Raw genomic sequence first — 26,087 nt, forward strand, 5'->3', positions numbered from 1 at the left:
TACACTGCTCCTCCGGAATATTACAATCCAGTGTGCTGCCCTTTGTGTCATAGGAGAATGGATTATCGACAATTTCCCGAAACTTGGCACTATTCTTAATAACGTCCACGGACAGTAAATCATTTCCGGCGTCTTGTTTTAAATCTGTTTTTTCGGTAACGTATGGCCAGCTTATACATTTTCTTAAGTGCAGCTATTAAAATTTTATCTTGAGGTTTTTGCTTTAATGCGGAGAGCAACTTTTGGTGGGCAACTATACAATTGTGATCAAACCACCTCTCTCCACTATTTAAGAATTCACTGTCAGGATATGTAAGAGCTCTGGACACCTTTTTTCAAATCCTGTCGTAAGCTGTAAGAATTTCTGCATCCATTTACGTGCCATCTAAACAGTGGTCAATCTCGATCCCAACAATATCTAAAAAATCATTTTACCACTGCCACCCTCTGGTTAATCACTGCCACCCTCTGGTTCACCACTGCCGCCCTCTGGCTCACCCCTGCCACCCTCTGGTTCACCACTGCCACCCTCTGGTTCACCACTGCCACCCTCTGGTTCACCACTGCCATCCTCTGGTTCAGCACTGCCACTCTCTGGTTCAACCCTGCCACCCTCTGGTTCAACACTGTCACCCTCTGGTTCACCACTGCCACCCTATGGTTCATGACTGCCACCCTCTGGTTCATCACAGCACCTCTCGTTCACCACTGCCACCCTTTGGTTAACCACTGTCACCCTAAGGTTCAGCACTGCCACCCTCTGGTTCACCACTGCCACCCTCTGGTTCACCCCTGCCACCCTCTGGTTCACCACCGCCACCCTCTGGTTCATCACAGCACCCTCTGGTTCAGCACTGTCACCCTCTGGTTCACCACTGCCATCCTCTGGTTCACGACTGCCACCCTCTGGTTCAGCACTGCCACCCTCTGGTTTACCACTGCCATTCTCTGGTTAATTACTGCCACACTCTGGTTCACCCATGCCACCCTTTGGTTCCCCACTGCCACCCTCTGGTGCATCCCTGCCACCCTCTGGTTTATCCCTGCCACCCTCTGGTTCACCACTGCCACCCTCTGGTTCTGCACTGCCACCCTCTGGTTCACCACTGCCACCCTCTGATTCACCCCTGCCACCCTCTGGTTCACCCCTGCCACCCTCTGGTTCACCACTGCCACCCTCTGGTTCAGCACTGCCACTCTCTGGTTCACCCCTGCCAACCTCTGGTTCAGCACTGACACCCTCTGGTTCATCACAGCACCTCTGGTTCACCACTGCCACCCTCTGGTTAACCACTGCCACCCACTGGTTCAGCACTACCACCCTCTGGTTCACCACTGCCACCCTCAGATTCACCCCTGCCATCCTCTGGTTCACCACAGCCACCCTCTGGTTCATCACAGCACCCTCTGGTTCACCACTGCCACCCTCTGGTTCAGCACTGTCACCCTCGGGTTCACCACTGCCACCCTCTGGTTCACGACTGCCACCCTCTGGTTCATCACAGCACCTCTTGTTCACCACTGCCACCCTCTGGTTAACCACTGTCACCCTCTTGTTCAGCACTGCCATCCTCTGGTTCACCACTGCCATTCTCTGGTTCACCACTGTCACCCTCGGGTTCACCCATGCCACCCTCTGGTTCCCCACTGCCACCCTCTGGTTCACCACTGCCACCCTCTGGTTCACCACTGCCACCCTCTGGTTCACCACTGCCATCCTCTGGTTCAGCACTGCCACGCTCTGGTTCAACCCTGCCACCCTCTGGTTCAACACTGTCACCCTCTGGTTCACCACTGCCACCCTATGGTTCATGACTGCCACCCTCTGGTTCATCACAGCACCTCTCGTTCACCACTGCCACCCTTTGGTTAACCACTGTCACCCTAAGGTTCAGCACTGCCACCCTCTGGTTCACCACTGCCACCCTCTGGTTCATCACAGCACCCTCTGGTTCAGCACTGTCACCCTCTGGTTCACCACTGCCATCCTCTGGTTCACGACTGCCACCCTCTGGTTCAGCACTGCCACCCTCTGGTTTACCACTGCCATTCTCTGGTTAACCACTGCCACACTCTGGTTCACCCATGCCACCCTTTGGTTCCCCACTGCCACCCTCTGGTGCATCCCTGCCACCCTCTGGTTTATCCCTGCCACCCTCTGGTTCACCACTGCCACCCTCTGGTTAATCACTGCCACCCTCGGGTTCACCACTGCCACCCTCTGGTTCACGACTGCCACCCTCTGGTTCATCACAGCACCTCTTGTTCACCACTGCCACCCTCTGGTTAACCACTGTCACCCTCTTGTTCAGCACTGCCATCCTCTGGTTCACCACTGCCATTCTCTGGTTCACCACTGTCACCCTCGGGTTCACCCATGCCACCCTCTGGTTCCCCACTGCCACCCTCTGGTTCACCACTGCCACCCTCTGGTTCACCACTGCCACCCTCTGGTTCACCACTGCCATCCTCTGGTTCACCCTTGCCACCCTCTGGTTCAGCACTGTAACCCTCTGGTTCACCACTGCCACCCTCTGGTTTTCAACTGCCACCCTCTGGTTCAGCACTGCCACCCTCTGGTTCAGCATTGTCACCCTCTGTTTTACCCCTGCCACCCTCTGGTTAATCACTGTCACCCTTTGGCTCACCCCTGCCACCATTTGGTTCATCACTGCCACCCTCTGGTTCACCCCTGCCACCCTCTGGTTCACCCCTGCCCCCCTCTGGTTCAGCACTGCCACCCTCTGGTTCAGCACTGTCACCCTCTGATTCACCCCTGCCACCCTCTGGTTCACCCCTGCCACCCTCTGGTTCAGCACTGCCACCCTCTGGTTCAGCATTGTCACCCTCTGGTTTACCCCTGTAACCCTGTGGTTCATCACTGTCCCCCTCTGGTTCATCACTGTCACCCTCTGGTTCACCACTGCCATCCTCTGGTTCACGACTGCCACCCTCTGGTTCAGCACTGCCACCCTCTGGTTCAGCACTGCCACCCTCTGGTTTACCACTGCCATTCTCTGGTTAACCACTGCCACACTCTGGTTCACCCATGCCACCCTTTGGTTCCCCACTGCCACCCTCTGGTGCATCCCTGCCACCCTCTGGTTTATCCCTGCCACCCTCTGGTTCACCACTGCCACCCTCTGGTTAATCACTGCCACCCTCGGGTTCACCACTGCCACCCTCTGGTTCACGACTGCCACCCTCTGGTTCATCACAGCACCTCTTGTTCACCACTGCCACCCTCTGGTTAACCACTGTCACCCTCTTGTTCAGCACTGCCATCCTCTGGTTCACCACTGCCATTCTCTGGTTCACCACTGTCACCCTCGGGTTCACCCATGCCACCCTCTGGTTCCCCACTGCCACCCTCTGGTTCACCCTTGCCACCCTCGGGTTCACCCATGCCACCCTCTGGTTCCCCACTGCCACCCTCTGGTTCACCCTTGCCACCCTCTGGTTCAGCACTGTAACCCTCTGGTTCACCACTGCCACCCTCTGGTTTTCAACTGCCACCCTCTGGTTCAGCACTGCCACCCTCTGGTTCAGCATTGTCACCCTCTGTTTTACCCCTGCCACCCTCTGGTTCATCACTGTCACCCTTTGGCTCACCCCTGCCACCATTTGGTTCATCACTGCCACCCTCTGGTTCACCCCTGCCACCCTCTGGTTCACCCCTGCCCCCCTCTGGTTCAGCACTGCCACCCTCTGGTTCAGCACTGTCACCCTCTGATTCACCCCTGCCACCCTCTGGTTCACCCCTGCCACCCTCTGGTTCAGCACTGCCACCCTCTGGTTCAGCATTGTCACCCTCTGGTTTACCCCTGTAACCCTCTGGTTCATCACTGTCCCCCTCTGGTTCATCACTGCCACCCTCTGGTTCACCACTGCCACCCTCTACCGAGACCTTTTGTGATGCAGCGGCAGCACAAAAGTTGCGCCATGGTGCTGGGTATTAACAACGTGACGCATCTCTCTGTGAGATGCGTCACGTTGTAAAGCCCTGCGCCATCAGGAGGCGTTCCGACTCAGCCTCCTAAAAGTGGCTGAGTGAAATCTACAAGATTTCACTCAGTCACTTTTAGGCCAATGCTGCGTCAAAACCCTTCGCCTGCTTGAAGCAGGCGCAAGGCTTGATGCAGCATTGGGGAGATAGGGTATCCCCAGAGCATTGCGGGAGCTGCGTCGCAAGCGCAACGCAGCTCCAGAAATGCGCTGCTTTTATGGCACAGATGCGTGACGCAGCTGTGCCGTTTTTGCCACATGGTGCGCCGCATTGTAAATGCGGCGCACCATGGGTGGCGGAGCTGTGGCGCACAATAACAGGCGCATCCCTGGGGATGCGCCAGTTATTGTAAATCTGCCCCCATACATTTAGCCAACGAGGGAGCACTTACTGATTAGACAGTAGAAAGTACTCCAATTGAGTAGAGGTATTGCACAAAAAGGTGGCATCTTCGTGGACTAACATGCAGGGCGGGATTCATTCTGCCCCCTGTTAGACTCGTTTTTTTGTGCCCTTCTGCCCTCTGTTATTCCCTTGTTTTTGTACCCTTCTGCCCTCTATTAGACTCGTTTTTTGTGCCCTTCTGCCCTCTGTTAGACTCGTTTTTGTGCCTTTTTGCCCCGTTAGACTCATTTTTTGTGCCCTTCTGCCCTCTGTTAGACTCGTTTTTCCCTTGTTTTTCTGCCCTTCTGTCCTCTGTTAGACTGGGTTTTTTGTGGCCTTCTGCCCTCTGTTAGACTCGTTTTTCCCTTGTTTTTCTGCCCTTCTGCCCTTTGTTAGACTGCTTTTTGTGCCTTTCTGCCCTCTGCATCACCACATCATCACTCAGCGCTACCCCAGCATCACTCAGCTCCACCACATTATCACTCAGCACCACCACATTAACACTCACCACCACAGCACCACTCAGCACCACCACAGCATCACTCAGCACCACCACAGCACCACTCAGCACCACCACAGCATCACTCAGCACCACCACATCATCACTCTGCACCACCACAGCATCACTCAGCACCACCACAGCATCACTCAGCACCACTCAGCACCACCACAGCATCACTCAGCACTACCACAGCACCACTCAGCACCACAACAGCACCACTCAGCGTCACCACAGCATCACTCAGCGCCACCACATTATCACTCAGCAACACCAGAGCACCACTACAGCATCACTCAGCACTACCACAGCATCACTCAGCACCGCAACAGCACCAATCAGCACCACCACAGCACCACTCAGTGCCACCACAGCACCACTCATCACCACCACAGCATCACTCAGCACCACCACATTATCACTCAGCACCACCACAGCACCACTCAGCACCACCACAGCATCACTCAGCACCACCACAGCATCACTCAACACCACCACAGCACCACTCAGCACCACCCCAGCATCACTCAGCACCATCCCAGTATCACTCAGCACCACCACAGCACCACTCAGCATCACCACAGCACCACTCAGCACCACCCCAGCATCAATCTGTGCAACCATTCAACAACAACTGATTCAAATATGTTCTCTCAATGTTTCAAACTTTATTACAAATGTCACAAAAAGATGTTAATATTTCACTTCTGTTCTTGGATTTTCGTCACAATAAAATACACTGAACATAATCTTCACAAAAGTTATTTACAAAAGTTTAAGCTATTGCCATCATAAATTAAAATCACTTTTATTTAAGTATTAATTATTATTTAAAAATTAAAAGCTATTGTAATTTATAACATCAATACAGCTAAGTCACGTAAATACATAACATGCGAGACCTATTGCACTGCAAATGCTTGTTTGTACTTTGTCATCTACGAGATCTTTGCAATGTTTCAAAAAAGAGAAAGAGAGAGAGATAGAGAGAGAGAGGGAGCGAGAGAGAGAGTGAAAGAAAGAAAGAAAGAAAGAAAGAAAGAAAGAAAGAAAGAAAGAATAAAGAAAGAAAAGAGAGAGAGAAAGAAAGAAAGAGAGAGACAGACAAAGAAAGAGCAAGAAAGTGAAAGTGAAAGGGAGAGTGGGAAAGAGAGGGAGAGAAAGAGAAAGAGAGAGTAAGAGAGAGAGGGGAGAGAAAGGAAGAAAGAAAGAAAGAAAGAAAGAAGGAAAGAAAGAAAGAAAGAAAGAAAGAAAGAAAGAAAGAAAGAAAGAAAGAAATAATCAGTGAGAGAGAGAATGAGAGAGAAAGAAAGAGAGAGACAGCGAAAGAGCAAGAAAGTGAAAGAGAGAGAGAAAGAGAGAGAGAGACATGGAAAGAGAGAGAGAAAGAGAGAAAGACACACAGAGAGGGAGAGAGAGAGAGAGGATGAGAGAGAGAAAGAGAAAGAGAGAGAGAAAGAGGGAGAGTGAGAGAGGAAGAAAGAGAGAGAAATAGAGAGCGAGAAAGAGAGGATGTGAGAGAGAGAAAGGGAGAGAAAGAGAGGGAGAGAGAAGAGGAGAGAGGGAGAGAAAGAGAGAACGAGAGAGAAAGAAAGAAAGAGACAGAGAAAGAGCAAGAAAGTAAAAGAGAGAAAGAGAGAGAGAGACATGGAAAGAGAGAGAGAAATAGAGAAATACACACAGAGAGGGAGAGAGAGAGAGAGGATGAGAGAGAGAAAGTGAAAGAGTGAGAGAAAGAGGGAGAGGGAGAGAGAAAGAAAGAGAGAGAAAGAGAGAGAGAGCGAGAAAGAGAGGAAGTGAGAGAGAGAAAGAAAGAGAGGGAGATAGAGAGAAAGAGAGAGAACAACGGAGAAAGAAAGAGATAAGCAGAGGAAGAGGAAGTACTTGAAAGAGAGAGAGAAAGAGATAAATAGAGCAAGAAAGGAGAGGAAGAGAGAGATAGATAGTAAGAAAGAGAGAGAAAGAGAGGGGGAGAGAGAACGAGAGAAAGAAAGAGAGGCCGGATCTCTGAAGGGCCAGATTCCTGAGTTGCCCCTACAGAACATACAGCTTTTTATTTTAAGCAAAATGCATATGAAAATTGTGCTGTAAAGGTCTCTTTTAGTTTACCCCTCCTGACAACTCAAAATGGGTGTATTTGCCATCCTCTCCCTTCTTCCTGTTTTTTTTATATCTGTAAGTGCTTCCTGATGAGGTTTAATTCCTGGGACAGGTGCCTTGTTGCCTACTTGTAACTATTCTCTGACCCTGCTTCAAGGGTCAGAGCATGGTCAGAGAATAGTTGCAAGTAGGCAACGAGGCGCCAGGAAGCACTTAGCAGCAGGTGCCCAAGTTGAAGTTAATTTCTTTGTAACCCTTTAGTAAAAGGTTAGAAAGAAATTAGGTTCAACTTTTGCACCTGCTGCTGTAACCCTTGCTTACTGCGATTTCGCGAGATTCGCGGATCGCGAAATTGCGGAAAATCTGCAAATTTGCCCGCGAAACGGATTTTACGCCCACCGTTAATCTGTAGGTCACATTTGGAAGAGCTGTGCCTAAACTTGGAGATAGGAAAAAGTTTAGTACAACACATTCTAACTATCCAAACTTCCTTTGCCATGCAGCCTTAACTAACGTATAAGCTGAGCAATTATGAGAAATCAATATTGACACGTTTCAGGCTTAATATCTTTTACCGGTTAGTGACATTCCCACATCCTAACGACTGGTCCAAGACTCTCTCGCCTTGCGCCTGTGACCAAGTTTCCCTCAGTCATTGATACATATTGTTTTATTTGGTAAATTTTATACTGAGCCTAGGAAAACCTGGTTATTGCCAATCTTAAAAACACTGGGTTTACGCAGGTGTCGTCCTGCTTTCCTCATTTTACAACTACTGGAAGATGAGCTACTTGCAAAAAATATAGCATGCTACCTTAAGCTCTGTATCAGACACCAAGCAAATCTTGGTTAAAATCATTATGGACTCTTCCACTTAGATTATATAACTTTGTTAATCGGATCTATTGATTTTTTCATTGTATGTATTTTAATCTGTTTTAACATTGTTTTATTGTATATTGTCCTGATTTGTACACTCATTCAAAACCTGTGAACTTTTATGGTTTTCTATGGAAACTCGGAAACCAAATAAAGGAATTTTGATTTTGATTTTTTGAGCGTATACAAATAAAGTTACTTACCTATACACTGTGGTTCGCCAGTATTGATATATTTCATAGATGCACATGCTTGAATCTTCCCTGTCGTCGTGGTGGAAGTCCCACTGTCACAGAAATATAAAAGCAATGCTAATAAATAGGCCTTAGAATACCCATTGACCTTGTTTTAAAGCATCTAAACTTCTGCCAAACAAAGCAGAGACACAGAGACACTCTCCCCCTGCAGAGCAACCATATTTCCGAGTGCTTGCGCACATCGTTTGATACAGAGTATCAATGAGCTCTGCTCAGTCACAGTAACCTAGCTTTGACCTTTTGACCTGACTCCCACCATGACAACGGGGATGATTCAAGCATGTGAATTTATGAAAGATATAAAACTGCAGAACTTGATTGGTTTCAATGACATTTTCTCAAACTTACATAACTGGCAAGTTCAGAGGGATGAGGATGTATAGAACCACAGGATCCGAATATGTTTTATATCAAAGTGCAAGCACATTACACCTTCCAGTAGCAACGACTTATTACACAATAACAAGATCGGCAAACGGGCTCAGTAAATAAAGCATGACTTTTAAACCATAGCAATATTTTATAGAGTACAACTAATTATTTAGGACAGGACAGAGCTCATACCAGACTTACAAGGCTGATACACAAGGCAATCGAGCGGTCCTATTGTTTCTGTAAAATAGAGACCTGGTTCAGGCTATAAACTGATAAATAAAATATGTTTCTTTTAATTGCAGGAAAAGAATGTAGAGGAGAAGTTTAAACAGCTCTTGCTTGACATCAACATCAAAGAAGAGAAGGGTATGGAATCCCAGGACATCGGTGACCGGATGAGAACACTACAGCAGTACCTTGTAGCCCAGTTCCTGATGAAGAAGGACATACCCATCTGGTGTCACAGAGGTTTGGACAACGCCTTTTATGTTGTGAATATTTCACTCACTGAGCAGTTGAGTCTCCTTAAAGCAACAATCCAGGTAACACTGAAAGAAGAGGGGATAACACAGTCCTCAAAGGAGACAAAAGACATATCCAGCTTTCGCCTTCATATCATAGAGGAACTGTACAACACAAACAAGACCTTAGCTGGGAAACTATCAAGAGATGTCTTTTCTGAGCTTTCCAGCACCTGCCAAGACTTCCTTGAGCACATATTATTCAGTGGAACCTGGACCCCAATCCAGGCAGTTCAATTCACTCTGAAGGTGGAGGAGAGCAGCGTTTCACAAGAGAAGGTGGAGGCCATCCTTCAATGTGTGCAGACGTACCAGATTGAAATAAACACGACCATTGCATCTTTGAAGGAGCAGGATCCAATGCTTTCTCTACAGCAAAATGTAAAAGAATGAGAAAGACAAGGACTTAAAAACCATACTTGCGGAAATGAGGAAATACAATTATCCTGAAAAAGTTCTGTCTATCTTGGAGAAACTGCTCAGTGAAGTTGGAGCTCGGCTTCCAGCATATCAAACCTTAGATCTGGATGAAAAGATGAAAAAACAAGGTATAGATATGATCAAATCAATAAACTTTGAAAATCCTGATATTGAGACACTGGTGAACGTTTTGATTGGCTTGTGTGTGGCTGTTCAGGACACCGCAACAATTGTAACGCAGTCAGGAGAGAAGATTGAGGGCTATTTCCCACGCATGACTCAACTCACATCTCTGTTGGCTCTTCTCATTTCTAAAGACCCTGCATGCAGTGGTTGTCTTTTGGAGATCTTTACTGGGGAGGGTAAATCTTCCATTGTGGCCATGCTCGCCCTTATTCATGCCATCCGAGGGAAGAAGGTTGATGTGATCACAAGTTCACCAGTGCTTGCCCGTCGAGATCAGGAGGAATGGAGCAAACTCTACAAGATGTTCGATGTGTCTTGTAGTGTTGTACCACCACCAGGGTTAGATGAATGTACCGACTCAAGAGAAATTGACAAGGCAATTAAAAAGGCGTATGCTGCTGATATTGTGTACGGCACTGTTGGAAACTTTGCTGCTGACATTTTAAAACAAGAGTTTGAAAAAGGCAAAACCAGAGGAGACCGGACCTTTGACATAGCCATTGTGGATGAAGTGGACTATATGACCTTAGACAGCGGCGTCCAAGTCACATACCTTTCACATGCGGCAACAGGAATGCGGCACTTAGAACAACTGCTGGCAGCCGTCTGGGCAAAGATGTGCACTTGCCAACGCATCCAGGAGGCCAAAACTGATGACATTCTTTGGGCAACAGGAACACAATACTTTCACAAAGTTGCTGCAGCAGCAGTCATGGGGCCGAACACATCAGAGCATTTCTCCTCCCTTGACATTCTATTGCCGGGACTGAAGCTGGGGTTCTTCACTGAAGAGGATGTGAAGAAGCTTCAATCCACCCTAGTGGAGTCTGATCAGCCAATCACTCAAGCGCCACAAGACTCTGCGATCAAAGAACTCATGGATAAACTTGCACCTGCTCAGCAGCGAGATCTCTTGTCTATATTTCAGAAAGTTCTTGAAGATGCTGTTGTTTTTGAATATTATGAGCTAAATGATGGTAAAGCATCTGAATTTGCGATCAGTTCCACAACAGAAACTAAATCCTCATCTGATCATGACAAAATTCGCATTCTTCTCCTGGAACGTGGCTGTGCCTGTGTGGTGATGAGCGAGAGGGATCTGATAGAAGGAGCGGTCACTGAACTGGAATCACGAATAAGGTACTCAGATATCTATCAGCCACCAGATAAACAAGAGAATAAGGATGAAACCTTTATTCTCCTGCCAGGCTACCTGAAGGAATATACTCAGAACAGGATGAAGGTCTTTGTGGAAAATGCTATGAAGGCAATCGTGATGGAGAAGGATCGAGAGTACATGATAGAATCAGCCACAGACACGAGTCAAGAGAAGTCCACCTAGCCCATCTATGAATACCACAACATCATCCCTGTGGACTTCAAAGCTACCGGTGTGCTTGAGAAGAACAAGCGCTGGGGAGATGGCTTACAGCAGTTCCTGGAGATGAAGCACCAACTGGCGATATCACCACTGTCAAACGTCACCAACTTCATGTCAAATTTCCATTTCCTTCAGCGATACACTAAAGGTACAGGCCTGTTCGGGGTCTCTGGGACCCTAGGGGATGAACCAGAGGTTGAGTTCCTTAAAAAGCACTACAAAGTATCCTGCTATGTTATGCCTACTCACCGCCATACTAAGAAGACTGAGCTACCAACTCTCCAGGTTAGAGGAGGGCATGAAGCCTGGATCACAAGTATCTGTGAAAATGTGAAGGAGCGCACAAGTCCAAGCCAGTGGGGCAAGGGCCAAGCGGCTTTAGTTGTCTGCGAAGATGTGAAAACAGCTGAAAAGCTTCAAAAAGAATTAATAGAATTAAAAGCTGTTTCCAAGCCAGATAAAGTAACTTTGTACATCAGAAGTGATAAAGACAATATTGAAAAGAGTATCTTCGGTGCAGGAGATGTTATCATTGCCACAAACCTCGGTGGAAGAGGCACAGATGTTAAAATCACTAAAGATGTGAATAAATGTGGAGGACTCTTTGTGATTCTCACACATTTTCCCACAAACATGAGGGTAGAAAAGCAGATATTTGGCAGGACCTCCCGTAAAGGAAGCCCTGGCATGGTCCAGATGATATTAAACTATGATGAACTGTCAGCATCCTATCAGGACCAACCCATCGAAGTGATGAGACAACTTAGAGCTGACTACCATAAAACGCACATCGCTGAGATGGAGGCTGAGGAGCTCTTTGAAGTAGAGATGCGAGAAGAACTCTTTCAGAAGTTTTGTGAACATCTCAATGTGTTTCAGGGGAAGTACAATAAGGCTGAACAACGTGATATTTATAAGACTTCTGATTCATCGAATGACAGTGGCTCCTTTGATTACTCTCAGACAAAGCTAGACTACCGCCCGGCTCTCAATGCGTTAAAGGAGAGCTGGGCTCTTTGGCTCACACTACGTGACAAGGACATAGATAAACACCAAGACATCAATGAACTCAAAAGAGACCTTGGGCAAGTGATTCAGAGGAGAGCAGACAGCCTCCTGCGAGGAGAATCAGATAACTTCTACGACTTCATCAAACAGGCTATGGATCGCATGTACCTCCACACTCAGAATAAAGGATCGGATTATGGTGCACTATCATTCTGGAAGAAAGCAGAGAAGACTGATCGGGTGTACCGTGCCGTCTCACTCTACAATCAGGCCTACATTACAATTAATCTGGGACAGGAAGGATACATGCAGAAAGCATTGGATCTCTTAAACGAATCCAAGAGAATGATTGAAGTCTATGTATCTGAGGTGACGAACACCACCGTTTCCTGCCAGATGTCCTGCTTAGCCAAGTTTGAACCGCACAACAGAGACGATCCCAACTTCACAAAACAAATGCAGACGCGCAAGAGTCTATTCAAGTCCTGGATCGACTACATCGATAAATCCATGGCAAAGCTAACTGAGTTCCAAAAGAACAAAAGCAACGCTATTACCAAGGACCAGGCTGTCTTCTCATTGGCAACTGATCACAGTCCTATAACAACCGATGAAGTCAATGTTCTGTATGACTATGGCCTGTCCTTTGTGTTTGAAGTCGAGAAGAAACCAGAATTCTGCATCAGTGCTCTTATTTGCTTCATAATTGGAGCTTTGCAGGTCCTCGCTGGGATTCTTGTGTGTGTTTTCACCTGTGGGACGGCTAGTCAGTTCGGAATGGGTCTGATTTCTGAGGGTGTATCAGACATGATATCAGGGATCGAAGGGATGATAAAAGGTGCATTCAATTGGGCACAATGGGCAATATCCAAGGCCATTAGTATTGGGCTATCACTCATAACTGCAGGATTTAGCCTCATTAAAAAGGCAGCACAGGCTGTTATGAAAGTGACAAAAGGTCTACTCAATGGAACAAAAACTTTTGCATCTCTTGCTGATGACATCATTCGTTCTGGAAAAGCGCTAGTTTCTTCAGTTAAAACATCTGTAACATCAGCCACCTCTGCCATTTCCAAAAGTACCCTTTCTAACTCAATTAAAACCCTAGCCTCAAATTCTGACATGAAGAACAACCTTGTGCAGGCAGTGAAGTACACTGGTAAAAAAATGGCCAAACAAAGTGTTATTAGAGTATTAGATTATGGCATGGATGCAGCCCTCGAAGGGGTCTTCAAGGAAATATTTGAAAAAGCCTTTAAAGACATGATAGCAAAATCCATCAAGCAGAATCAAGCTTTGAAACAAACAATTATAAAGTTTATAGTGGTCAATGGGGTGCCAGAGATGGCCCTAAAAACAGAAAAACCATTGACTTTTCAGATTCGAGACACTAATAAACAGATGATGACCAGTCTAATGGCAGATGTTTGCCGGTCTGCTGTTAATGACATTGCTAATGATTACAGCACCTTTGCAACATTCTTTAGTTACCTCAACTCCATGAAAGATGGCATTCTGGCAATCCTGGAAGAGGCCGAGGTGAAAGAAGACATCCTGAAAGGATTCAAGCTCAGTGTTGAAGTCGGAAAAAGAACTGTTGATTTTGTGCGGATGATAAATTCTGCCCCAACCCAAGACATGATTGAAAATAGAGTCATTCCGTTTATAGTCAAAGAATGTGAGGAGCTAAAATATGCTGCCGACTATAAGGATGATGAACGCCGCAATTACCCAGCTGTAGAGATGATGAAAGAGCAACTGTTGGATATGATGTCCCAAAAGATCAATAGTAAGTTTGTGGATTTGCTGTCAAGCCGCCTAAGAGGTTATGTGAGTAAGCCTTTGCAAGCAGCAGTGAATAAGCAAGCAGGTAAAACCCTCGACAAAATTCTTGGAACGAAAAAGACTGAGCGATTCTTCATTGATCAAAAACATAAAAGCGATATGAAAAAGACACCAGTTGAGGGATCAAAAAATAAATTAACAGAAGATCAGCAGAAAGAAGTCAATGATTATGTGAAGAAAATGCAGGATACAAGCTTCCCGGCGACCGAGCTGGACCTGAACGTCCTCACGAAGAGTGACCTGCTGAATGGGAAAGGCATCAAGATCATCATGGTGGACGAGAAACAGAAGAAGATATCCACGGAGGTCTACCCAGGCAAAGACTCCACAGCCGGCATCATCACCCTGCAGCTGCAGAAAGTAAAGGAGAAAGCTGAAGGGTAAGACGGAAATTGATGATTACTAACAGAACAACTCATAGATATATCTGCTGATTATTATTTAACACCTTCACTGCGGCGGCTATTCCACCGCAGTGCTAAAGGGGCGGGGCAGTCGCGCTATGGCCGCGCGCTGGTGACGGAACCGCTCCGTCATCAGCCGCGGTTGGGCAGTGCTCATGACGGAGCGGTTCCGTCATGGCCCCGCCCGCTCAATAGAACGCCCAGCATAGGCGCGGAATCCACGCCGCGCAGGCGCGGGGGCAGGGGCATGACGGAACCACTCTGTCATCAGCACAGCGCCACCACAGCTGATGAAGGAGCGGTTCCGTCATCAGCGTCAAAAAGGTTAAATATTGTACATTTGTTTAAATGCACACTCCAGCATCAGTGGCAGCACTGACCAACAAATGCATGTCGGATAAGAAGAAGATGGGCAGTCGCCAGGAATCACTGATAGCCTGCACTGATGACTGTCACTGATAAGCTGCACTGATAGCCTGCACTGAAGGTGTAGTATAGTTACTATATTCCCAAAAGGCTCTGCGCATTGGAATAATATATACTGTAGTTTAGACGTAGGACTGAGGTCGACTAGGTCTCTATTGAATATATTAAACATAATTGTGAGTGCCAGCTAGCTCAGAGGTCACTAGAAACTTTCTCAAATTCCCAAGAAGGGATTAATTTCTGAATACCGCAAGAACATGACAACTTTGTTTCCCAAGAATAAGAAATCAATCTCTAGAGTCGCGGAAACAATAGATAGCTATTTTACTCAGTCAATCGTGCATGCTTCGTTTCACCAGAGGTGCTGAGAAAATAGAGAGACGGGTGTTTTCAATAAAAAGTGTTTATTGAACAGTCTTCTTTCTCAAGCATAAGAAATGTACTGCTACAATCGTAATACTGGTTATAAAGTATAAGGCATATAATACGAATAGTATTATAACATAGTACTGTAAGAGCATGATATGGTTTCTAAGCCATAAAATGCCTAAAATATATGACATACATACAGTGATAAAATAATGAGTAAAAGTACTCAACTGGTGCTTCTAAACTACGCCTACCCCGGTGTACCTAACCTAAGTCTTGTACAAGGGAAGAAGTAAGTGAGGTGTGGCTTAAGTTTAGTATTTCTTCTGCCAAGAATATGTCTAAGAATTCTCTACGGGTCTAATCAGCTCCGTACCTTGGTTTTAGATTGAAGGAGGTCTTGTATCTCTCTCTCAGGACTCGATTTCCCCACAGCCCGCAAGGGTAGCCTGGAAATACTGGAGCTGGATTTGTCGGCAGGGGAAAAGTCAGCGTCTCTCAGTGTGTCAGCTTCCTTCGGCACTTGCTGCAGCAGGGCGCGTCGGGCAAGTAGATAGTCGATCTGCTCCAAACCACTGTGTGTTTGTCTGGGCAAATGTAGGCATATTTATACCTTGAAGGTGCCGAGTTTGACGTATGATTGAACATAATAACGTCATCAAAGACTCAGTTCTTTGAAAACTCCATGATTTCCTAGATAAATTAGTATTCAGGCAAGGGAAAGTCCCTTGCTGCTGAAGGCAGGTTTTTCTAAGAAATAGTTGTGGATTCTTGGAACTTAGTGGAAGTAGCCATGCCGTATTTGGGGTGCATAGGCTCAGTCTAAATATGGGTATGATTTCTATGCCTAAAAAGGATCGGGTGATTTATACCTATATATTGGGATAAATCAGGAAAATTCCACTAGGGCCCTAAATTCGCACATAACACCCACTCCACGATATTAATTTCAATAAGACTAAATGTCTAAGCACTGAACATATCTAAGGCAAGTGTTTACAATCCCACCCAAAATACAAATTGCTTTTGAAAAGGTGTTTTCACATGAAAAGAGTATAGACTGTATGAAAAATAAAAAACGAGTCTCAATAGATATGAAGCATATTATGAGAGCATACATTCTAACTTTACGAAATACAAAATTACATTCATGAAATGTCTCTTAAGTTACAGAAAGAAAAAGGTCGAGACCATCCCATAGCATAATATTTAAACTGTTTTGTTTTTTAGGACAAGGCCAAATATTGTCATTAGGAAGTTTTCAAAAGAAATCTTGTTCTCTAAGAATAGTTCTACTTTAAGCAGATTACCCTGTGCCAAAAGTTCTATTTTGAAAAAAGTTCAAATTGTGAGATGTATTGTTTTTAAAAAAGCAAAGGCCGAATTTCAGAGTTCAGGGAATGCTGTGTGCATGAATCAAAAGTTATTCTCGGTGTCAGGAGAAAACATCAGATCGTCTAGGCTGGCAAAGAAACTGTCTAACATAGTAGGTGAAAGTGGAGCCACTTCAGTTAGCAGGTCAAATGGGTATAGATGAGGATCCTCACCGTCACCGTTTGATGCATTAGCAATGTCCGCAGTAGGTGGTACCTGTGTGCCTGTAGTGTCACGTATCTCACCCTCAGTTAGACTTGCCGGTGAGACCTCAATGAATGCCGTCATCAGAATTGGCAGCTGCTGGGGGGGCAACACGATGAATGAGTCGTTACCGGACCCAGCAAAGCGTCAACATCCGATGGTAGGACTGATGGAAGTGTAAAACAAATGTCCAACACGCATTCTTCTCCGCAAAGCTGGCATCGTAGAACAGGTAAGATGCAATCTTGCCAGATTGGTCTGAACGAAAGGAACCAAGTGGTGTTCAAATCTCTTAAACGAGCCAAGCCAAGAATCTGTGTAATACGCTCATGGCAAGGAGGGCTTGTTCCATTGTAGCCTGGGTATCGCTGGTGACTGGACTTGCTATATCGGAGCAGAAGGAATACAAATAGAATTCCTGCTACGAGTCCCAAGATGAGAGGCAGGCTGCCGAACACAGAGTGCACGAAATTTGGAAAAATGCGGAGGACTGCTTCAAATGGTGTTACCAGTCCCGAAAAATTGTTTTAAATACATGAGCAATGCCTCTGGTGTCAGACATGTTTAAGATTTGACCTAACATTTCTGCGAAATGTACTGGCAGTTTGTTGATAATAATGCATGTATCTCTGCAGAAGTCCTTGCAACTTGCAGATCATACGTTTCTCTAGACGAGGTCAGTGGCACAGTTTTTTGCAAAAGAATGACTTTCATTCTGCTTAAAGTATTAATTCATATAGAAGAGATATTCAGTGAAGGCCATAACACCGTCTCCCTGTCTGTCTTGCTCTTTGTATACAATATTTGCATACAACAAGTGACCCTGGCTTACACACTAACTAGATACGCTTTTCCTGGCAACATGCCACAACAGCTGTGGTCATTGAGCATAACGTAGCTGCCATTGGATAGCTGCCTGAAAATTGGTTCTATCACTGTGGAGGGTGAACTGTGCAGGTGGCATGAAAGGTTATTTACAGAACCTTCGCATGCTCTGTCTAAATTAATACCTTGGCACAAAAGTGTACAATTTAGTGAGTTCTTACAATCTTTACCACTAAGGAATAGCTCCTTTCCCCATTCCAACATTTGAGTGTGTAAGGTAAAGTCCAGGTCGACTTAATGCATTCTTTACCCAACCTTTCATACAGGCCCGCTGGTATATGCTGTAGACAATACTGAAATTGGAAAATCGTCACTGGTATTGTGATGGTGCCATGTATTATCCATTCAATGACAGGCTTCTCAGAAACTGTCAATGGTAATCTTTCCAGTTTTTCAATGCTCAGCAGCGTAGAGTCTGCTCTTCTTTGTGCCAAAGAGATGTGTTTATCTGTAAGGTTAAATACAGAAGATAATGACGTTGTGTTGATTAGACGCCATGGCACGTAGCCTGAACGAAGATTTTGTAACGTCCAGCCTAGCTGCATGATAGAACGTAATTGAGACTGGCCATGTTGTAACATTAGCAAGTCCTGCTCTTTTATGTCAATTGCAGAAGATACAATGCTGTCCAAAGAATATATTCTGGAGGACAGAGTCGTTAACCCATTGTCCACTACAGAGAGAGTTTTCTCTAAATTAATACGATGAATTTCTTGTATTCTTTCCGCAGTTTCCATTTGCATTATTTTCCAAGCTTCTAGGTACGCAGCGTATATACTGGCGTATATGAAACATTTTTGACGTGGTTTGCGAGGCCCCATTAAGAAATCTTGCAAATCATTGCCTTCTTTAAGTAAAGATAAGTGTTGTTTGATTTCTGGAAGTGTAGATTTCACTAGCCACTCAAGGCATAGCTTTCCTACACTGTAAGTAGTTACTATGCCTGGATGTTGTCTCTGTGAATATCTTGGATCTGTTAACCCTTGTGTTTTGTTCAGGAATCTATCTAGACAGTTATTCGTGTCTGTGGGCCAGATTAACCATTTTTTCCAATCAAGATTAGTTCTGTTTTGTTTCAAAATATAGGGTACGTCTATCTCCTATTCTGTAGTATCATTACTGTCAGATGTGGGTTTAGGTACAGACGGTTTATTTATATCTTTTATCTTAGCCAGGCCAAGACAAGAAGTTTGTTGAACAGTGTAATTTAAAAACATTATTTGTTCTGGTATAATGCAGGCTCTGAACAGGGCTTCTAAACCTTGCACCTGCCAGTCTTTTGTGCCCCAGACAGTTTTTGTCTCAATGTTGTCTTTCCAAAAGTCAAAACCTAATGTAGACAGCTGAGCATAAAAGTTAGCAGAATACATTTGTTTTGAATTGGTCAACATTGTTTTCATTCCTGTCTTATTCACATTTTTGAAAAAAACGTCTCTGGATTTGTAACATTAAACCCTGAGAAGTACGTAAACTTTTCATAAAAGTTTTTGAGCTACCCTTTGGTGGTGTTGGACAATGTTCCCATTGATTATAAGTAAAAACATTTCTAGGGTTTGCAGATGTATGCAAATAATGGTGACCATAATGATTAAAACAATACATTTGTGAATAATCTGTTAAACCTTCTAAGTATTCATGTTCTGTTAACTTAGCTGACATTTCTAAGTCTGTCATCCTATCATTAACAGTTTCAAAGTCCCAATCATCAGAAAACGTGGTGGGTGATACAAAGTCACTAAAAGAAACCTTAAACTGGTGTAGAATCTTCAACAGTTCCACTGGGCCATAGATGTCATAATCAGTTCTGTCGCATGCTATACCACCTGGTATAGGAACAGCTGTAATGTTCACTGATGAGAGGTCTCTTCGTTCACGATGAGATGATTTGTGAGGTTTCAGGAGCAAGTTGATTTTCTTACTTGCTGGGTCCATTGTACTGTATTTTCCATCTATCATCCTTCCCAAACTTAACACCAGTATGAGCCAGAGAAGGAGGAAAAGTACACCTAACAGAATCCAAAATTCAACCCATGATGAAACCAGATATGTTTTTTCAAGTTGATGAAAGAGTTCTGTTATTTTTTCTTTGAAAGTTTTATTTGCTGGCGTATTTTCAGGTTCACTGGGATCCTCAGAAAATGTATCAAAGTTGATGAAATAGCCAGAGGCAGTTCTGTCAATTGATGGAATTGCATCAGGGTTGTTATTAATCCTCGGAGCTGCTTCTTTCTTTGTCATATTGGTATAGTCAGAGGCTACATCATTGTAAACAGGAGTTTCTTGACAAACTGTTATTTGGGTTTCAAGAGGCACAAGTTCCATTGCTTTGTTGCATAGTAATTATTTTCTTACTGCAGGTTTATCAAAGATGATAAGTCTTTCAGTTTGAACCTCTTGGATTGTAGCAAGATTTGGTCATCTGCTACTTCTTGGGAGTCCCACTGGGCCTACTACTTATTATCGGCCACATGATGTAGTTTGACCAGGTAAACGGACACAACTCTGTTCTCCCTTTTACCAGCAAGGGGCAGTAGTAATACTGATCTTGTTCCTTGGATTGCTAAGACAGGTACTGCTTTTCTGTATGAAGGCCCAAATTCCTTCTTTACCGCGATCTTTTCCCTGACTAGATCCCCAATCTTTGGAATCCAGACAGGTCTTGCTGGGACAGATGGTTTCTCTTCAGTGGTCGTTGGCTTCTGTATTGTGTTACTCAGACTTCTTCTTGTTTCATTTAAGTCTTGTAAAACAGCCAAACGATCTTTGAAATCAAAGGGTTTTTGATCCACCACTGAAGTTTGACAATCAAGGTCTTTGATTATCATTCTAGTACCAAACAGTAATTCATATGGAATGATTCCACCCAGAGAATTCCTTGGCAGATTGTTAAGACTACGTTGGACACTTATTAGATGTTTGACCCACCCATCACCCGAATCTAATACCTTAGCTGTTATGGATTGCTTTATGTCACGTTTTTTTCTTTCCACTACCGCATTACCCTAAGGATGGAAGGGACTAGAATACCGCAATGCAAAGCCCAAGCTAGCCATGGCCTCTTTGTAAGCTTGGGAGCTAAATGCAGGACCCTTGTCAGAATGTAGCGTGCCGATTGCGTATGTGCCGATAAAGACTCGCAAATCCTTTATAACAGTTCTGGCGTCAGCCGAGCGTTGGGGCCACATCCAAATAAATCTTGTGCAGGAATCCACTGCGACCATGATATATTTATAGTTACCATCCCTTTGTAAGGGACCACAGTGGTCCAGGTAAACACACGCTAATGGTTTATCTGAAATTAAAAGAGGCGTCTGCGCAGGTCGTTTTCCATTAGAAACCTTCATTTTTTGGCAGATCTCACATTCTAGCACATAGTTTCTAGTTTGTTTTCTCATTCGTGGCCACCAATATCTCTGTTTTAATAATGTTACTGTGGCGGAAACTCCTTCGTATGCAGAGGCGAGCCCTTCATGTGCTGCTAAGATTAGTCCTAACCTATGTTCCATGTTTGGAATTGCCCTATTCTCCACTCCACGGATTCAAGCAAAGGGAACATTACTCGCATCAGTTGATTATGAGTACTTTTCTGGAAAGCCTTTCGGGAGTCTCTTACCACTGTCTTTTACTGAAGCAGTGACAGCTTGCATTATCTCGCTGTCTACTTTTTGTTTTTAACTGAGTAATTGCAGCTACGGAAACTATTTGAACTGCCGCCTTCGCGGCTTCATCAGCTAATGAATTCCCTGCAACGTGAACGCCATCACGCTGATGACTCAAATTCAAATTCAAAAAGCTTTATTGGACAGTAAGTCACAAAAGCACACACAATACTAACAACTATCACAATACACAATAAATAATACATATACACTACACATGGTTAAAAAGATATTAAATTCCATTTGGTTACTGTCGTATTACAAGAACTTTGATAACATTTGTTTATAATATATTAAAATTGATTCATGAGTAAAAACGGTTCTTAAATACACATAAGACCTCATGGCTAGCTAGCAACAATTGGGAATAAAGTGCGTGTGCGAATGATCCAAGCCCAACTTAAAAATGTGGCTAGTGCAATGGCTATATGGGGAGAACAATCAGCTCCTAAAATCCTTAAAGCGTCTGTACACCTCCGAATGCCCAGGGAGGTGCAGATAGGTCTCAACCATTTACGACGTGGGGCTGCATATAAAGGACATACAAAAAATAAATGAGATATGGTCTCCGCCATGGCTGGACAGTTATGACATTTTTCATCTGAAAAGGAAGCCCATTTATAAGTAAAAGCTTTGATTGGTAGGGTTCCTAGCCTAAATTGAAAATACAATTTTCAGTCAAAGGGCCTCTCGATTATGTCCCAGTATGCTGCACAGGACGGCCAGGATTTATGATCTAGCAATCGGCCTGTCAGATTAGTATTCATACCAGACAAGTAGGATGACATCAGGACCATTTCCCAAAAGTTTTGTTTCAATTGTATTTTTGTTTGTGGGAAAAACTGCAGTACCTGGTTCGTCCCACAACGATTTTAAATCCAGCTTTATCGAAAGAGACCTTAGTTCATTCAGCCAATGTATTTTGTGAAAACGATCTACAAAAATAACTTCCTTCAGACCCTGGGCATAATGTATAAGTTCGGGGGTGGTCCAGATTCGCCTCCAATACAATAGTGGGCGTAGCCTTGCCAAATCCACCGCATTTTTCCTGCCTATGTCTAGTGAAAGCGGGGCGATGGGAGTGCTTTGGGTGACACCAATTAAACCACGTAAAAAATTATTTTCAGCTTTTAAAAGATGACTTAAGTTATTAAATCCCCTAACTCAGCTCCATAGAGGGCCGAGCTTATCACTTTGATGCTATATATTTCCAAAACTGGAGTGATTGGTTTAGTGAAGGAGGATTTATATTTGATGGTTAAAGTACCTACAAGCTGATGATATTTTAGGATGGTCATATCCATGTGACTTTTCCAACCCATGTTCTTCTTAACCGTGATGCCTAGATAGGTAAAAGCATCCACCTGCTCTAGAGGGGTGTTATTTAAGTGGATTCTGCGTTTAAAGGGTTTATGATTGTTGAATGTCATAAACTTTGTTTTTCCAGTGTTGACCTCAAGCACACGAGAGAGACAAAATTCCCCAAATGCATTAAGAGCCTTCTGTAGACCACTTGGGGTCCTGGAGATGATCAGAGTGTTGTCCGCGAACATGAGGACTGGTACACCTACCCCAGCAAGCACAGGGGCATCAGTGGTGGATCTACAGAGATGGCCCACTATCCCATTGATGTATAAGAAAACAGGGTGGGCGCCAATACACATCCCGGTCAAACACCTTGTTCGACTGGAAATGAATCGGTAACCTCACCCTGTGCCCCCACTAATGCTTGCAACGTTGTTCTCATGTAAATGGACGAGGAGCGTCAATAACTCAGATGCCATCCCCATTTCCCCGAGGACTCTCCAGAGTTTACAGCGAGGGACTAAATCGAAAGCTGATTTCAGGTCAACAAATACCGCATAAAGTGTCCCTTTGGTCAAAACCACATTCCTCCAATAGATTGTGATGAGGCGAAAAATGTGATCGATAGAGCTGGTGCAGGGGCGAAAACCAGCTTGGAATGGAGATAGAATGTTAAATTCCTCTGTCCACAGCTGAACTTTGTTCTGAACTAATCGTCCCATTACCTTTTGTGCTGAATCTATTAGGCTGATGGGCCTATAGTTGCTGGGGAGGGATTTGTCTCCCTTTTTAAAAACAGGAATTATTTCTGCTCCCTTCCATGAGGGAGGGATGGATGCTCCCTTAGCCACTGAATTAGCCAATAATATAAAGTACTGGCACCAGGTCAGTCTATCGCTTAGGAAAACATCTGCAGGGATACCATCCATACCTGAGGCTCTGCCACTCATCACACAATCTAGTGCTAAGCTAAAATATTCGAAGGAAAACACCTGGCCTTGATAAAAGATATAGGGAGGTAGAGAGTGACCTTCCTCTGTCGGACTGCAGGCATACTGGGGCTTAAAAAATTCTAGCCACTGGGACTGAGCAACATTGTTTTGAGAGGCTCTGCACGTCCTCCCCTATCCCATTTAAAGATTTTCCAAAATTGTTTGGAATCTTTAGCTTCACAGGCGCTTTTCAAATCCCTCCACCTATCTTGGTCCCATTCCCTTTTCACCGCCCTCTCAGTAAGCCTGTAGTAGTCCCTTGCCTCTCTTACTCTAACATGGTCCTTAGATCTTAATTCTACACTCAGTTTATGGCAGGCTGATCTACAGGCTTCATTGTACCACCTAGCCACGTTGGTTTTTACACCCCGGTTAGCCGCTTTTAACTCCTTTAAAAAGTAGACTTTTAAGCTAGAGAAGAGTCCGGTGTGGGCCTCAATCATAATTTGAGGAAAATCCAAACCATTGATTTGAGAATTTAAATTGGCCAGTTGACTCACAACCTCTTCTTTGAGGGCAGCCAGTTTAACTGGATTTTCTATAAATTTGTTCCATCTGACATGGCGCATATCGTTGGAGGCGACAATTTCAAGTGTTGAGACACTACCCCTAGGTGGCTCCCCTCTATCCCCCTTATGGATTAGGAATGTAGAACAAAGAGGATTATGGTCGCTTTCAAGTCGGGGCTTAATGACCATGTCCACTAGACTATACCAAAGTCTTATATCAACCAACAAGTAGTCAATACGGCTGCTGTTACGACCATTATCAAAAGTATTAGCTCCCAGCTGGTCAGAGTGGGTTCGACCATTTGCAGCTCTAAGTCCTCTTTCCAGGCACATAGCTTTTAATTGAATTACAGCTGCTGACCATCTTTTTACAACTGGTACCTCAGGTTTTGGAATAACCCATCTGAGATCCTGTTCGGCAGATAGCTCTTGGTCTTCTTGGCCAAGTGGTTCAATGGTGGTGTTAAAATCCCCGGCCACTATAAGAAGAATTTGGTCCGGTAAAGCATATAACTGTGAGTCAAGAGAGGATATTGTATCAGAACTATGCCCCGCAATTAGCCCCTAACATAAACGTAAAAAATGGCCACAGAGCGATCATGGCTCCATCCAAGCTTAACCATCAAGATGTCGTTGTCTGGGGACCAAATGCGCTGAACTTTACAACCCAGGCTCTGGCAAACCCATAGCACCAGACCACCTGCAGGACGGCCTTTTTTTTTTTTTATTGCAGGAATATAAAAATTGAGAAAACCCACACGAAAAACAGGGAACAATGACCATGACTCCTGGAAAAGGCAAATGTCGTTTTGATCAAAAAGCTACACCAATTCGGAGACAATAATTTATAGCCAATGCCTGCAATATTCCGTGACAGCAAGGACATATAATCAATAGAATTAGAAGCTGTCCTGACAATTAAAGACCTCTCTATGCTTGCTGAAGTGTCAGCCATTCCCTCTAGTGTCAGCTGGGCAGTGATAAATTGAGAGGACACCTTGATCTATAGAGGGACTAGAATGTGCCAATAAAGGTATGTTAAATTCCTGAGCGGCCCTATCGTTGGCCTGAAAGCTAGTCAAAAGGGGATCCGCTTGAATAGTATCCTGGTAAGTAGCCCCACTACTTTGAACTGGGAACTCACAAACTCGTGTGTTAGATGAAGTGTTTCCCAGTGGATTACTAGTGCCAGTCTATAGTCAATCGCATTCTTCCATATCAGTCAAAGCTCCTAAACGATTTTTCAGTCCAAGGCCATCAAACAAAGTTGGAGTCTCCCTCCCACATGGCAGGTGTGCAAACGGGCAGTTTGGCCTAAAACTCATAATTCTCCTAGAGGAACGTGTCCTGTCATAGAATAATTCTGGTGTTAATGGTATTATAGCAGAAGCCCTTTGTTGAGGAGGGAGTATGTTTGCCAACACATTAAATAACACTTTGGGGCTTGAAAAATTAAAAGCTATACAATCTCCCTCAAATCTTTTCCCATGATATCCCACCCATGGCACCCTCCAGGCCATAATAATTTCCCTAGCTAGTTGCTGGGCACCCATTTCAGATATCTTCATGTTATTAATCAACCAATGCAATGCTTAGTCAATTAAAGTGGTTGATGATTCCACTTGGCCTGGACCCAGATGGGGAGCATTGGCCAGGACAAGGACTAATGGAGTAGCCTCTGGTACAAACTGAAAGGACTCTTTCTCTTTCTGTAATTTTTGTGATTTTAAGGAGGATAGAAGAAGAATAGAACAAGAGTCACTTTTTTTTGATTTGCATACATATTGTTGGAATTAGGAATAACGCTGTTTAGAGCTACATCCTGAATGGGTGGACTGTCCACGACAAGGGGAAGATGAACTACACCCTTGGGTGGAGGCACCAGCGAAACCTGAACCTTCGACATAGCTTTCTGTCCAGGGTGTTCCTGTTGTGCAGGGGCTATAATTAAGGGATGATGTTTTGAGAGAACCAAGCCACTAGTTTTCTCGAGAACTGTAACCCTTTCCTCAATAGTAGTTAGTCTGCTCATAATAGGAGTCAAAATTAATTATAGTTTCTCTAATAATGTTGCCCAAAGAGAATTAGGTAGGTCCTCC

General features: G+C 44.6%; 1 protein-coding gene across 1 annotated transcript in view; it reads left to right on the forward strand.

Moving 5' to 3' along the window:
* Positions 1-26,087, forward strand: part of LOC144819166 (uncharacterized) — a 119,714-nt gene that overhangs the window by 46,790 nt on the left and 46,837 nt on the right. Inside the window, 2 exon segments of the mRNA XM_078677138.1 lie at positions 8,803-9,405; positions 9,407-14,241. Coding sequence (XP_078533264.1) covers positions 8,803-9,405; positions 9,407-14,241 — 5,438 coding nt within the window.

This window comes from Lissotriton helveticus, chromosome 2_1, assembly GCF_964261635.1.
Source record: "Lissotriton helveticus chromosome 2_1, aLisHel1.1, whole genome shotgun sequence".
Lineage (NCBI taxonomy): Eukaryota > Metazoa > Chordata > Amphibia > Caudata > Salamandridae > Lissotriton > Lissotriton helveticus.